We start from the raw sequence: 15,594 nt of genomic DNA, 5'->3' as shown, positions 1-15,594 counted from the left end.
AGAGCTGCCTGATTAACTCTGCTATAAAGTCTCAGCATCTACATGTGCTAGGCCTATTAGGCTGCAGGAAACTAATTAACTCCGTCATCAGTATTTGTAAACACAAGTACTATCCTATGGCATGGTTTAGTGAACAGCAATGCATGTGTAGACACTGACCTGGCTGGCTGTCTCCACACTGGAGCACCCTTGTGCCCCAATTGGCCCCTCCACAGCACGTTGAGCTGGGTCAGAGCAGCTCCCTGGGTCCCTGCCAGCTGGGGCTGCTCTGACCCAGCTCGATAAGCTATGGTCCCAGGCACACGTGTAAACATGGTGCCTGGAAACAATAAATGCTGGCATGGCGTGCGTCAGAGTTTATTGCATTGCGTTAATATCATGTGTAGACGCACCCACAGAGGAATTATTTATGGGTGCGAGACAGGCAGGGTTTGGCCCTAAACATTATTTATGTTTTACCAACTGCTTCTGATACCATGTCTGTTAGGATGTACATAGTCATGGGTTTGTACAATTCATCAAGTTGTTTGGAGAGGCATTCAGATGAAAGATGCCTAACACACTGGTCAATATTGTCACATTGTTTCCTTGTAGTCCCCCACCGATATGTCTGTATCTGTTTATTGTCTCTGGTCTCATACTTAGATTTGGTGCTGGAAGCATCTTTTGGTTTTGTGTTTGTACAGCACATAACATAACGTAGCCTCCATCCATAACTAGGCTGCCGGGTGCTATGGTAAAATACACAGAAAAAAATAATTCTAGAATGGCAACGCTGCTATTGTTATAAGACTGATGTGTGGGCTCCTATTTTGAGCACAGGATGTAGTACTGAGAATTCTAACTCTGGCTCTCATATTCAGGTCCAGAGACTGCAAACCCTTACTCATGTGAGTAATCCATTGAAGACAATGGTTTCCCTCTGTATAAAATGAAGATAGTCTTTACGTTATAGGTAAGGCTAAATTGTCTGATGCTTGCAAAACATGGGTTTGTGTAGGAGTGAAGTGTGGTGAGAAATATCTGTGACTTTTTCTTGTATATGTATGAAGTGTGTTGTTACATGGTAAATACTAATCACAACATGCAAGAGCTAGTAATTATTTCTCAACTTACCTAATGCTAGAATTAAAAAAAAAAATCACAACACAACCATAAAACTTTAGACTATCCACAGTCTGCTCTCAGCAAAATACAACTGCCTTTGCTCTAGTCTGATGTTACTGGAAGACAGGGAGAGACATGCTATACAAGTTTGATGTGTTATTAACAATTATATTATGATCACTGTTTTTGTGACTACTTTGAGCTTTGTCTGTTATAAATACATACTTTGGAGTAGAGATAATACCAACTCCCACATGGTTAATGTTTTGGACTGTTCCACTTTGGCCCTTAACAGCACTGTGGACTAGAAATGATAGATGAGATGAAATGCCATTCACAGAGATCCAGCCCCAGGGGAGGCTGGCCAAAGCCAGTTGCTTAGCCTGGGCTGGCTGTTTGTGCAGGGAAGCTGCACACTGAGGAGAGCCTGGGAGGGAGGATCACAGTCCTGAGCCAATAAAGCACTCACTGAGACTGCTGAACTCTGCAAAGAGTCAGAGAGAGAGAGAGAGAGAGAGAGAGGGCAAGAAAAAAGGGGAAAGAAAGATTCGGCCTTGCAAATATCGCAATGAGGGAAATAGTGCACATCCAGGCTGGCCAGTGTGGAAATCAAATTGGAACAAAGGTAAGAGATCTTTCCCACCCCTAAATAGTAACGTTAACTTGCCTACTTTTTACTAAGAGCTGTATGTAGCGGCAGATACTTTACATTGCTATCACAGCTCCTGTTTAAGCTTTCAGCAGCACAGCGAAATGGCTGTGAAAAGCATCATTGCCTTCATGTGTTTTTTTTTCTTGAGAAACTTCAAGATAATTGGCAATTTCACTCGTTGCTCTCCATGCCACGTTGGAGAATGTTTCTCTTGCAACAAAATAGGCTCTGACCTCTCTTGAGATCTGTGCATATAGACTAGGCAGCTGGAAAACTAGCAAATAGGGAACTAAAAAACTCATCTCCTTCATGTGACCATAAAAGGATTTGGAAAAAAATTGGAATGAAGGAGGAAAAAATGACTGGGGACAGTGGATTAAAAAAACAAAAAAGACAGCAAAAATAAAAACCGTCAAATAGCCATAAAAAAATACTGTGGAATCCCAACCGTTTGTATGGTTGGTTTGAAATCCTGGTGCCTGTCTGCTTGGCTTTGTCTTTCTCCAACCCCACCCCATCTCCTCGCTGCTGTTCAGGCCAGGCTGGGGGTAGGGAGGGGCTCAGAGGAGCAGTTCTCAGACATGCCAAGAATTCAGCAGCTGTTACTGCAACACATGCCTCCAAGGGCTGCCCTGTCCCTGCCAGGATTTGGATAATATGACGTCCCTGAAAGAGATGCTTATTGCTTTAGCAAAACTGAATCTAGTGGTTGTGCTTTAACCAAGTTTCTCCCACTTTTTCTTTCCCCCCTAAAGTTTTGGGAAGTGATCAGTGATGAGCATGGCATTGACCCAGCGGGAGGGTACGTCGGTGACTCAGCACTGCAGCTGGAGAGAATCAATGTCTACTATAATGAATCATCTTGTAAGTGTATGGCGGCAGTTGCCTGACGAAAAGTCACAAGGGGAGAAGGACGGGTCCTCCCTTAATGGGAGGAGGCATGTGAAGAAAGCAAAGGCTTATTCATAGCTTCAGCTACAGACTTGATGAGACATGTGTGCATGGTTTTATTTGGAACCCATCATCCAACATCTGCAGTTACTTTCTCAGCAGAGGGGAATAGTGCAGGACAGCTACAAAACTATCAGTTATGGGGATTTTTTTGTTTTTTAGCTTGTGATAGATATTCTCTTGTAAGATGTGATTAATTCACGTAAACGTGCCTCAGCAGTTGGCTGATGCTAAACAGTCCATTTTGCAATTGTACATTCATAGTCCATTGACTATGATTTCAGAAGCTATCAGAGTTGAGCCTTTCTATGCTGGGAGGATCGGTGGTGATTCGGTGAAGCAGCCACATCCCTGAATATTGTGTTCCAGAATGGCTGGTGTGGAAGGTGCTGTGCTGCTTAGGGAGTTGCCCCCGGTACGATCTGTAAAACTGCAAACAAGACTCCCTGTGCACATTCAAGACACTTTTAGTATGTGTGGAAGTGTCACTGTGTCCTGGACAAATTCCAGCTTAGGGCATTCATTTTGTCTGCATGAATCTATGCTCTAATTTTAAGTGGAAAAGGCATTCTTTGCTTCCTGTTATTAATTGTTATGCCGTAATGGAGCACACTGTTTTCCACCTCTTAAACTGGCTCCATTTCAGTCAAGGAAGGAAATTATTCCTTAAAGTATAAATTTGCAAAGCATTTTAAGATCATTTGAATGAAGGCCCTTTCATATGATTATGTACAATTACAATTACAGCTGCTTACCAAGAACATGCAACTCATTTTGCCAGAAAGTTGTCTTTCTGGAAACCAACTGGTAAAAAGCTATTTTAAAATACAGTTTAGGAGGGTGCATATGATTGAAACTCCCAAATGATTTAAATCAGCTACTTAATCACAATAATTTCTTCTGTAATGCTTGAGAAGAAAGATTCCTATTTAGGAAGATGAAAGCTGTATAAAGATACACAAGCAAGCTAAACAGCTTAAAATGAAATACAGTTTGTTCATATATTAAGAAATATAATAGAAGAAATTAGCCATTTTCATATACTAAGAATGTATTGACTTTTTATTGTAGCCCAGAAATTTGTACCCAGAGCAGTCTTAGTGGACTTGGAACCAGGAACCATGGATAGCGTACGATCAGGTCCATTTGGTCAACTCTTTCGACCTGATAATTTCATCTTTGGTATGTGAATAGCATCCTTGCTTTTAAAAATAGATGGTCAGTTACCAAAAAAGTAACTTTTAAGTTAAAATGTACCTTGGGTAAAAAGCATGTGAGCTGGGCTGTTTCCTCTACCCCAAGCAGCTGTAAGTAACCATTACTAACAAAAATTGAGAATCTAATGACACAATTCAAACTAACCAAAAAAATAACCTTTATCCAAAATACGGTCAAACACCACTTTGTTAATTACACTGAAAATCCCCTCAATTGCACAAATTTACTAAACATTCTCTGTGATATTCATTCTGCTACTCTACACCGTGCAATATCTATTTCATGTAAAGAAAAAATCCTGGGGGCTTCTATACTTTCATTAAGAAGAAATAGGGAATGAAAGACCTACCCTTGCTTACATAATCCATTAATAGTTGGATACCAATGAGAAATGGAGGAAAACAAATGACAAAGTACAGAACAGACTGTCATACACAATCTAGCACTAGGATGGTTGTTTTCCAGTAAAATTAGGAACTAACTTAAAACCAAACAGAACTGACACTGAAAGAAAATGGGGAGTTTCCATCCCATGTTGTTATTTTTCCAGGAAGCAAAGGCAGACCTGAAACAAGACCACAGACCCCAGCAATGGGAACTTTGGAAAAGCTAGTTTCTGAATTTCCATTACACAGACCAAACCAACCCCCTGAAAATTAATTCACCTAAGCATTGGAATCAGAACTTTGCAGACAGCACCCACCTCTAAATACAGCCAAATGAGTAGAAAGTCTCTCTTGAACAATAGGTTGCTGTACTGTGCTCTCTTCCTGCCAAGCAAACAATGAGCTAATGCCACATGATTAAGTGGTGTCTGACGCTGAGTCTACAGCCAGCATCAGGCACTTTCCTCCAAATCTGCTGAATAATGCAGAATGGCTGCCTTTGAGCTCAAGCAATAATCTATTATGTCAGACGCCAACAAAGCCTTTCATTTTCTGTTATATCTGTTCCAAACAAAAGACTTCGTGGCAGCAGCTGGTAATTCCATACTTGCCATATTCCAAACCACTGAGACTTATGCTGATAGGGAGAGATTTCAAGCAGCCTTTTTTGCCCTCCCTACTGAAGTCCGTATCAAAATAGGTCACAGTTTAGGTGTATTAAATACCTTTAAATTTCTTGAACATAAGGGGCTTAGTCCTGCTTTCTTCCCACACTTTCCAGTAAGATCAAGGAGAAGTTTTGCATGTGCAAGAAATATGCAATCAGGATTTTAATTACAGTTTGCATTAACAAGCTAACTGACCTAAAGGAAAGCTTCCTAGGAACTCTCCTGCTGTTTGTTTTTCTTGCTGTGCTCCTGTTTCCTAAGCTCAAGGTGGATGTGGATCACACCCACTTTGGCTATGTCACATTCAGGAAAGCTCAATGGTCTGCAAACAAATGCTGCACCAAATTCACTGAATATAATTAGAAGTGGATTTATTCAAACGGGAACAACCATTTCCCTACTTCCCTTATTTAAATGGAAGCAACCATTCTTCCATCAGCCAAAGTGTGCTCAGTATTGATTTAGCTTAAGTCAATTCCCTACCAGTTTAAAAGTGAACATACAATGGGGATGCCCTGATTTATCTTAGATTGTAAAATCTTTGGGACTAGGATCATCTATTTGTTCTGTGTTTGTACAGTTCCAAGGGCAATGAGGTGTCGGGTGCGTGAGTAGGACTTCAAGGAATGCAAATATTACAATACATAAAATAAATTAATAAGTAGTGTTTGTATTTAAAGTTACACCAGTGTCACTTTTAATTGTTTTAAAATGAGATTAAATAAAATTGGGGCAAAATGCCATGAGTAATCTTAACTCAGTTTAAGCCAAGTTTACATCAAACTGAAAATAGTCAGGGTAAGCAACATTAATATGAGGAAGGTTTAAACAGAATCCAAAGTATCTACAGAAGTCACACAGCTATGGAAAAAACACCAAAGTCTTAAATTTACCTCCAAATTTATCTTGTATAGTTTCCCCATCAATAAAATGAAGAGGCATTGATATTATGAAGATTTGGTATTAGCTGGGAAGCCTTAATTTGGCTGTCATCACAGGCACTTTCTTCCATGGGAAGCCTGCCTGATTCTGTGCACAAAATGAACCATCTCAGGGGGTACACAGAGATTGTGCAAGATCTACAGGACTCCTCCCTCATTTGTTGCAAAAATCAAAAGTAGAGAATGAGACTGGAGATTGTAGGAGGAGAAAGCATGGCCTTGTGGTCTGAAAACGGGATTCTATCTCTGCCTCTGCCAGAGGTTCCACTGTGATTCTAAATATGAAACGTTTTTCACAGCTGTTGCTAATTACACGTTTGTAATTTTTTTGAGCATCTGACTTGAGACTTTGGAGTCCAATTTGCACACATGCTGAGCACTGGCAGTTGCAACTTAATGCAATAGGAGCTCTGATAGGATTTATAATGCTAAGGCTTACATATCTAAGATGGAATACCTAATGCTAGTGAACCTTGTCTGCCAATGCTAGCAAATACTTTTAACCTCAATCCCGCTATGCCTCAGTCCCTGCCTGTAAAATGGGGGCATTAATGCCCACTCACCATACAGAGGTGATATGAAAACAACTCCATTAATGCCGCTTAGCACATTGATACTATAGTGCAGTGGCTCCTCACCTCAGGGTGCAGCCCAAATCAGGGTCATGGGGATCCGCCTCTTACTTTGTCCCTCCGCTTGTGGGGTTCTCCTGGCACATGGTCCATGCAGCTCTTGCCACTGCTGCTCCCTGCGATCCCGGCCCAGCCCAGGCTCTGTTGGTGCTGCTAAGCATGAGTGAGATGGCAGCGGGGCCAGGTATTGCGACCTGGATTTAAGGCACAGCAAAAATGATTGGGAGCCACTGCTATGGTGAATACAGTTACAGCATGCTACAGTGAGCACCACAGAAACGCCTGTAAAGAAATTAGTATTTTTGTCCTCAGGGCATTATTTGAATAGCATACAATGCATAAGGCACTGGATCATACACTGAATAAAAAGCTGAAAGTCAAAGGTTCACCCAATCCTAACAGCCCATAGTGTGAGGCAAGGGCAGATCAAGGGAGCAGGGGGTGCACTTGCACTCCCCTTTGAATCCTGCTCTGCCCAGAGCTTAAAGTCAACTGCCTGGCAGTGGTGGTGGTGGCAGCAGCAGCAGTTCTAATCAGGGAGCAGTGAGCGAGTCAATTAACTTCATTTGAAGACCTACCTTATAAATCAACCTGATTCCTTATAAACTCTTCATTCCACAGGTGTTAATAACCCTCTCCTTTTTAATGGTTCTTAATGGTTCCACTACTCAAACCAACCTTTCTTCTGGAATTCTGTTGCTCCTAACAATGTAGCTCTTAGTCTACAGCTGTGCAGACTATATTTAGCTCTAGCTAGAAATGTTAAGTCAGGTGTGGAAATTTTTACTCAGGTATGAAAACTTTCAGAGAAGCATTGGATGCACTGTCAAGATACTCAAGAAGACTTGATTTCATTTTCGGAATCTGAAAGAGATGTACATCTAATTCTAATGACTACAGGACTAATGAAACAACAAAATGAAGTCTTTTGAGTATTTTTGTCTAGTTAGTTGTATTGTTATACATAATATATGATATGGGAAAATAATGCACATTTCAACAAAGTTATTTTTATTTTTGCTTCAGTTGAACTGCAAAAGGTAGACCTATGCCCCCAGCATATTAGTAATGCTTCTAGGTTTTAACTAGAGAAAAATGCTTGTGTTATATGTGATTGAGGCACCACACCATCTGCATCCCCCTTTCCAAAATCCTAGATCTGCCTCAGGGATTAGGTGATTAAGGCATGCTAGATTGTGTAGCTAATAGCACACATGGGATATGTGCTAACATCATATCCATTTCCAGCTTGAATGATCATGTATTCATTTACAGCTGGGTTGATTAGGAGAAGCATTCTGCATGAATCAAGAATGGGCCTTGGACTCATAGCTTTAGAATTGTAGCAAAAGAGGCCTATACCCTGGCCACACACTGAACAATCACCATAAAGTAAAACAGAATAGCAGTTTAGTATGTGTGTACTGAATGAGATAAGAATCCTGGATTCATTCTGATTCCCATTCTCACCATCTATCCAGCCCCCGGTGCCTTCTCCCTAAGGCTTTCATCAAAACTCCAGTCTCTTTATTCAAGTCAACATCAGTTTCCCACTCCGGGCTCACTTGCCTCTCTCAACCCAATAATATTCTGCTACAATCCTTTTGCTTGTGAGAAGTACTTCTCTTCCTGTGCCCCTTTTACCTTCATCAGCCCTTCACCCTCACTGTCCTTGTCCAGACAACCCTCGTTTCACAGAGAAGTAAGGGTGAAAGGGACCTCAAGAGAGGAGCTCACTTAGTTTAAGCAGGGATCAAACCTGCAACTGTGGTGTTATTAGCACCATGTTTTAACCAACCAAGTTACTGCTTTTTCTCTCCCTAGATCCTTATATAGTCCAGTGCACCCCATCTCCTTGTCTAACCAGTCATAGAGTAAACAGACTCCTCCAAATCTAGTCCTTCTCCTAGATGTGGCTTTTGCCTCCTCTCCATTTTTATCAATTGGCTTCCTGTTGCACATTGTCTGGGTGCTTGTATTAGGACATGGAGCACAAGAGGGGGCTCCTTTTTCTCGGTTGCTAGACCCAGAGGCATCCCAGCCTGATAATGGTACGTGCAGTCAGCACTAAGTCCTATGTAAGATGGAGCATGCTTAGGGAGGATGGAGTCTTTGGTAGTTTTAGTTAGTAGAATCAAATGAGTCTCTACTGAGTGTATATGTAAATATGGGTGGATTTTCATAAAATCCACATCCCTGACACAAAGGCCATTCCCAGCCAAATTGCAAATCCCTGTTCCAAAGCACAGGGCAGCACAACTTAAAAAAACACCATGTGTCTGGGATTTAACATGGGCAAAACAATTTATTTTCCCTTTCTCTTAAAACAGGGCATCCAAAACAAACAAACAAAAAATCCAGCATGGGGCAGGCAAATATCTAGCATCAAAAACTTCAACTCAGACAGTTTAAGTTTCATCATGTTATAATCAACTGATAATGGAAAATGCTGAGCACATGTAACAATTGGCAATTCTACCAGGCCTACTTTTACTACTGTTTTTGTTTCACCAGTTGGACTTTAGATTGGCAGAAATATTTGCTGTAAATTACAATTTAAAGAAAGTCAGCATCAGTAAACTCATGGCCATCTACCAGAGCCTTACAAACTGCAAGCTTTTGCAGTCTTTCATTTTACTTAGAGATGTCACAAGCAACATAACAAATCTTTAATTAAGATATATTAATCTGAGAATTTAGAGTATTCATTATATAGCAAAACATCTTCTGAAGTCCTCACCTTTATTATTTTCTCAGGAGAAGAAATCTATAGGTAGTTCCAAACCAAATTCAATTCAAGTTACTTTATCAAATGTAAACTGTTGTCTCATAACTTAAACAGTTTTATTTCTGCCTCCATGGTATAATGGTATCATCAGACAAATGCCATTCAAATATACAGCTTTCTGCCACAGTTCTTTGTTTCATTTTATGGTAGACTGTTAGTTTTTCCCTCTTTATATCCCTCTCCAAATCAGCCTGTAGAGGACCAGTTTCCAATGCCTTGGATTTGTTTCCTGGCTCAATGTTATAAAATTCAATGGAAAATTTCCTACATTTGTTTATATTATTTCATTTGAAACTGAACAACTCCCCTAATTGTGACTGAGATGGATTCAGATTGCTGCATGGTTACAAACCTAATAAACTATAATAGGTGCTCCAAAAATACCTATAATTCTCTGAATCAAAGGAGACAAAATAAGTGTAACATTTGTGCTATTTATCTTACCACCAAACACATCCTATGCACCCACCTTGCTTTGAGAAACTTGCCTTTCCATGCTTCACATTTGTTCCCCATTAGTTTTCCATGTGTGTTTTCTACCCTTTCCTATTAGAGCCAATCCCTCCTATACCTTGCAGAGTAAGACACTGTAGTACAATCTGGTCCTTTAGTAGGATCCTACCATATGCACAGAACATTGGTTTTTGCTAGCATTCTGACTGATGTGGCTAGTCACTCTGGCTGAACAAAGGTAATTTGAAGTTTATTCTGTGCTGGAGGATATTGTTTTATGCTGTGCAGCTGGACAGGAAATACAGAGCTTCCCACATATTTAAAAAGAAAATAAAATATAGCAACATATAGAACAATGCCTTTGCTAACCCAAAACAGAACAAGGAAACTGAAGCTTGGTGTAGTAAAGATAACATAAGTAATATTTGAACAATACCAAACCCCATGATGTAGGTGGTCCACAATATATACAGTGGGTCTTAAAGTGAGTCATGGAAATAAGGAAGGAGGAGAAGAGTAGATCAGAGCTTTGAAAACTAGAAAACCTGGGTGTGATTGAGGAGTACCTTATACATTGCATTTGGTGGGACTATCCAGTAAGTAATAATTAACCTGGTCCTCTCTTACAACCTTCTACTAGCAAAGCAGTAGAACACTAAAGTACACTGGGAAGGACCCTTGGGAGTATCTGTTTTATATTGTCAGGGGATTCCTGACAATATAACTGTCTAAGCAGGGTGTAAAGGGAAGAGAAGAAGGCCTCAGAAAAAAGGTTCAACATGTTGTAAGAACACACTTGCTGAGGACCCTGTTAATACTGACATTTTGACCCAGGCAACAGGACCTAAAAAACCCAGTTTTGATTACATCAAATTAAACAACATGACATCTTCACATAAAATCAGTTTCTGAGGGCCAGCTCCTTTCTTGAATAAAATTTGAATTCCTTGTTGAAAACCAGTGACTATGGGACATGCTCCAAGTTCCTTTCCTTTAAAGACCTGCATCTCTGTTTTAGTTGCATATATGTCACATTCTTCATAAGGAGCAAGCGTTTACATGTAAACAGTGTCTTTGTGTCGATGGAATAAGGAGGATTAAGGGGGGTTACAAGATTCCAAAGCAAGTATTCAGCTTTATTGCTACATCTGCTTTGTAGAAGGCAAAAATAAAGGGCCAAAATTATCAGCGAATAATGAAAACTACTCATAAGAACAGACCAAAATAAACAGATTAATTTTTTCTAAAAATTTACAGAGCTCAAGCTGTCCAGTTCTCTCTAAAGTTCTAAGATGTAGGGACACAATCGCCATAGATTTTATGCCAGTGTAATGTAAGACTAACTGGGTGCATCTACAAATGAAATTAGCATGTGGCAATAAACTCTGGTGCAGTTAGCACTAGAATTTATTGCTCTCAGACACAGTGTTTACATGTGCATCCAGGACTGCAGCATGTTGAGCCACAGCAGAGGAGCCAAGGCTGGCAGGGGCCTGTTACCCTAGAGCTCAACATGCTGCAGAGGGGCTGGCTGGGGCACGAGGGTGCTCCCATGCAGAGCTACTCTGCAGGCAGGCCCTCATGCTGTAGCACCCTTGTGCCCCACCCAACCCCAGTCACCATTTACATATGCATTTCAGCACACTAAATAACTCTGCCATAGGATAATACTTGTTCTGGAAAGTACTATTTTACAGCAGAGTTAATTAATTTACTGTGCCCTAATAGGGGGTGCAAGTGTAGACAGTGATGTTTACTGTGGCGCTTATTAGTCAACTCCACAGTAAAGCACACATGTAGATGCACCCACGGGATAAAAACACCCTGTTCAGGATGACTGAAGTGTTGCATTTTGTGCATTAATTTACATATGTCCGAAGCGAGTGGAGATAAAAAGCCAAGAACCGAGTGAACATGGAAACTGAAGCGCTCTTCAGTGTAAAGCATGCTCACTCATGTAGACTCCCTCATACTTTAAAATGGGCCACCCACATTGGGGATGAAGTAACTTTGATCAGGCAGCACAAGTGACTTGCCCTAACGCTGCACAGGTTGCAATTTGTTGCCAGATAAATAAAGAGGGATTATTTCTGAGCGTGTAACTTGGCTTCTGTAAAGATTTCAAAGCATGTTTGAAAGTGAAAATTCTTAGAAATGCTCATAAATGAAAAAGAAACTGCTGGCTAAGTGTAACACATGAAACAACAGCTTACACACTTAGAACAACTCATTGTATATATGTGATTTGAAGCCATTACACCTCTAAGCCTAAAAGAGTGGTGCAGCACATTGACCTGTGAGCTGCTTGCAAACTGCCTTGTTTGCTCTCCCCTACTTACTTCGTAAGAAGGTACTTATGATGGTTTAGCGCCTATCAATAACTTTTATATTTTCTTTCCTTATCCTATGTTATTTCAGGACAAACAGGTGCAGGAAATAATTGGGCCAAAGGACATTATACAGAAGGAGCAGAGCTAGTAGATTCAGTGCTCGATGTAGTAAGAAAAGAATGCGAACATTGTGATTGCTTGCAAGGATTTCAGCTCACTCATTCCCTCGGAGGAGGAACAGGTTCTGGCATGGGAACACTACTCATCAGCAAAATCCGAGAAGAATATCCGGATAGGATAATGAATACGTTTAGTGTCATGCCTTCTCCAAAAGTCTCTGACACAGTGGTAGAGCCTTATAATGCCACGCTCTCAGTCCACCAGCTGGTTGAAAATACGGATGAAACTTACTGCATCGATAACGAAGCTTTGTATGACATCTGCTTCCGCACCTTGAAGCTTACCACCCCTACATATGGAGATTTAAACCACTTGGTGTCTGCTACAATGAGTGGAGTTACCACATCATTGCGTTTTCCAGGCCAGCTGAATGCTGATCTTCGGAAGCTGGCAGTAAACATGGTCCCATTCCCACGCCTTCACTTTTTCATGCCAGGCTTTGCTCCTTTGACAGCCCGGGGCAGCCAGCAATACCGAGCACTCACAGTTCCAGAGCTCACTCAACAGATGTTTGATGCTAAGAACATGATGGCAGCCTGTGACCCAAGACATGGACGATATTTGACAGTGGCCACAGTCTTCCGAGGTCCCATGTCCATGAAAGAGGTTGATGAGCAGATGCTGGCCATCCAAAATAAGAACAGCAGCTACTTTGTGGAGTGGATCCCAAATAACGTCAAAGTGGCTGTTTGTGACATCCCACCCCGTGGCCTCAAGATGGCCTCTACCTTCATTGGTAACAGCACAGCTATTCAAGAGCTTTTCAAAAGGATCTCTGAGCAGTTTTCTGCCATGTTTAGGAGAAAAGCCTTCCTCCACTGGTTTACAGGAGAAGGAATGGATGAAATGGAATTTACAGAAGCAGAAAGCAACATGAATGACCTGGTTTCGGAATACCAGCAGTACCAAGAAGCTGCAGCAAATGATGGAGAGGAAGCATTTGAAGATGATGAGGAAGAAATCAATGAATAAAATGAATGATCTTATACCAGGCCAAAATTCTTATATCTGGATTTCTAAAATTAGGTTTAAAAACCCATATTTAGGCTCCAAAAGAAAAATGAAAATGTAGTTGATGAGTGTGTGCCCATTTAGATCCTGCTAACTTAAGCAAGACCTGGAGAAGCTTAGCACCTCTGAAACTCGGGCCATTTCTATTTAGGAGCTTAATTTTAGGTGCCTGATTTTAGAATTTTGGCATAAGAATCTGTCCAAGGAAATCACTAGATTTCTTCAAATAAGCAAAACTGTCTTTCACAGAAAGTTGTACAAGAGGCAGAATGGGAATGGGTATACATTTGGCAAAAAGGCTGAACTGTTTTAATCAAACTGAAAACAGCAAAAACTGGTGGGTCTTCAAAGTGTAATATGGCACTGAATGTACAGTACTGAACTTCCAAGAACTAAACTCTATTAATACAGAGAAAGAAATGTTTTATCCATGTTCAACTCCTTACATAGTAAATCTTGATACTGATATTTGACTTCAGACATTTAACACCAAAACTAAATAAAAAGAAGTATCCTCTCAATACAAGTGTTTTGACCCATCAATACCTAATACACTTAGAGTGAACTGAGGAAAAAAATGTTCACTAGAAATGTTTTCAAGAACTGTAATGCCTATGTACTCTCTGAACTTCTTTACCAACTTTTCCTAGGATAGTCATACCATGTATACATGCAATCTATGCACTACATGACAGAACTTGTGCAGGCTTTCCAATCATATGCTTGAATCTAAAGGATTTAAGATAGTAAGAGGGAGGGATGCATACAAACTAATTATTGTGACTTACATGCTATAAAATGGATTTATATTTCAGATACTTTGGAATAACTCAATACAAAGGAAGAACAAAGCACCTCAAGAAACCCAACCTTTAAAAGCATCAGGAATCTTTTGATCCCTGCTTTCTCCCTCTCAAAATACTGCTTGAGTCAATGTAGCACTCTTGAATTTTGCTAACAGTCTTGAATAATTTTACTAACCCTTTAATAATTTAATTTTGTTCCAATGTACTTCACCTATTATACTATAACAGTCTATTTGGGAATCAAGGAATTGGACAGAATGTTTCAAAGTACATGAGAAATAATTGTATTTTGGTTACAAGCCAATGTTAGCTGCATTGGTTTATCCCAATAACATCTATATTAACTTAACTCTAATTGTAGGTTTTCTGTAGAATGTGACCGTGGATTGAAGGTACCAATTGACTTCACTCTGACACAGGTGTATACCCGGACATGCCACCAGGAGGCTGGAAGGATGAGCTTTGAGAGTTGCATATAAGTTCACAGGGACTCTTCGGAATGACCAGTTATACAAAAAGGAATTATTACATAGAAAGAGATTGCAGTAAAAAAATTATAAATTGTGGGATACATTGTAATTGTGTATTGGAGTGTGCACAAAAAATGAGAGAACATTCCAAACATGTGCATGAAGAATTAACGCCTAATTGTGTACAAAACAACCACCACAGAAAGGGGGGACTTGCTAACAAACAAGTTCACTGGTGTCCCACACATGACAGGCTATTAGCACCAAGGAAAAGAGGACAAACTTATTGTGTTCTTTAACTAAGCAAAAGAAGAGCCTGCTACTGTACTAACTTGTAAGATATGTTGCTATAGCGGGGTGGGCAATTATTTCGTCTGGAAGGCCACTTAATGCATTTTAGTGAGCTGTCGGGGGGCTGCAAGGGTAGCCTCTTCCCTTAACAGGCGCCCCATCCCTTGGTCTCCGTGTTGGGACTGGAAGTCCCACCTCTGACCTTTGCCACTGAACATCCCTCCCCTTGCCTTGGAAGTACTCCTTGGTGGGGAAGGGTTGTCATCTTGGAACTGGAGTGGGGAAAATCATTTACTAAAAAAACCAAACCAACTATAACATAATTTTATTTAAAAAAAATATTTTTGTCCCGATTTATGTGCGTCTGTATACTGTATATAGAAATGATTGCATAATAGCTCAAAATACAGTCTTACGCTTGCATAGTGTGTGTGTGGATTGAAGGAGGTGTATGTGGGGGGGGTTGGGGAGTGATATGTGTGTGGGGTGTGGGTATGGTGGGTGGGGTGTGGGAGGTGTGGAGTATGTGGGTTGTGGGAATGTGTGTGGGTGCTGTGGGGTGGAGCATTCCTGGGAGTCCCCAGTGTGCAAGTCCCCAGAACCTGCAGGTGGTGGCAGCGAGTGGAGCCAGCTCCACCCAGCCCCATAGCACACAGCTCCCTGCGCTCCTGCCCGAGTCCCTGGCTGCAGTGTGCAGGACCAGCCCCACA

General features: G+C 40.8%; 1 protein-coding gene across 1 annotated transcript; it reads left to right on the top strand.

Moving 5' to 3' along the window:
* Positions 1 to 400: 400 nt before the first annotated feature.
* Positions 401 to 13,838, top strand: TUBB6 (tubulin beta 6 class V). The gene is made up of 4 exons (XM_019545758.1): positions 401 to 1,732; positions 2,515 to 2,623; positions 3,782 to 3,892; positions 12,215 to 13,838. Exons 1-4 carry the CDS (start codon positions 1,676 to 1,678, stop codon positions 13,276 to 13,278), a joined length of 1,341 nt encoding a protein of 446 aa, XP_019401303.1. The 5' UTR covers positions 401 to 1,675; the 3' UTR covers positions 13,279 to 13,838.
* The last annotated feature ends 1,756 nt before the right edge of the window (positions 13,839 to 15,594 follow it).

Source organism: Crocodylus porosus, unplaced genomic scaffold (genome assembly GCF_001723895.1).
Source record: "Crocodylus porosus isolate Cpor-Errol unplaced genomic scaffold, CroPor_comp1, whole genome shotgun sequence".
In the NCBI taxonomy this organism is placed as follows: domain Eukaryota; kingdom Metazoa; phylum Chordata; order Crocodylia; family Crocodylidae; genus Crocodylus; species Crocodylus porosus.
This window is presented reverse-complemented; position numbering and strand designations above follow the sequence as displayed.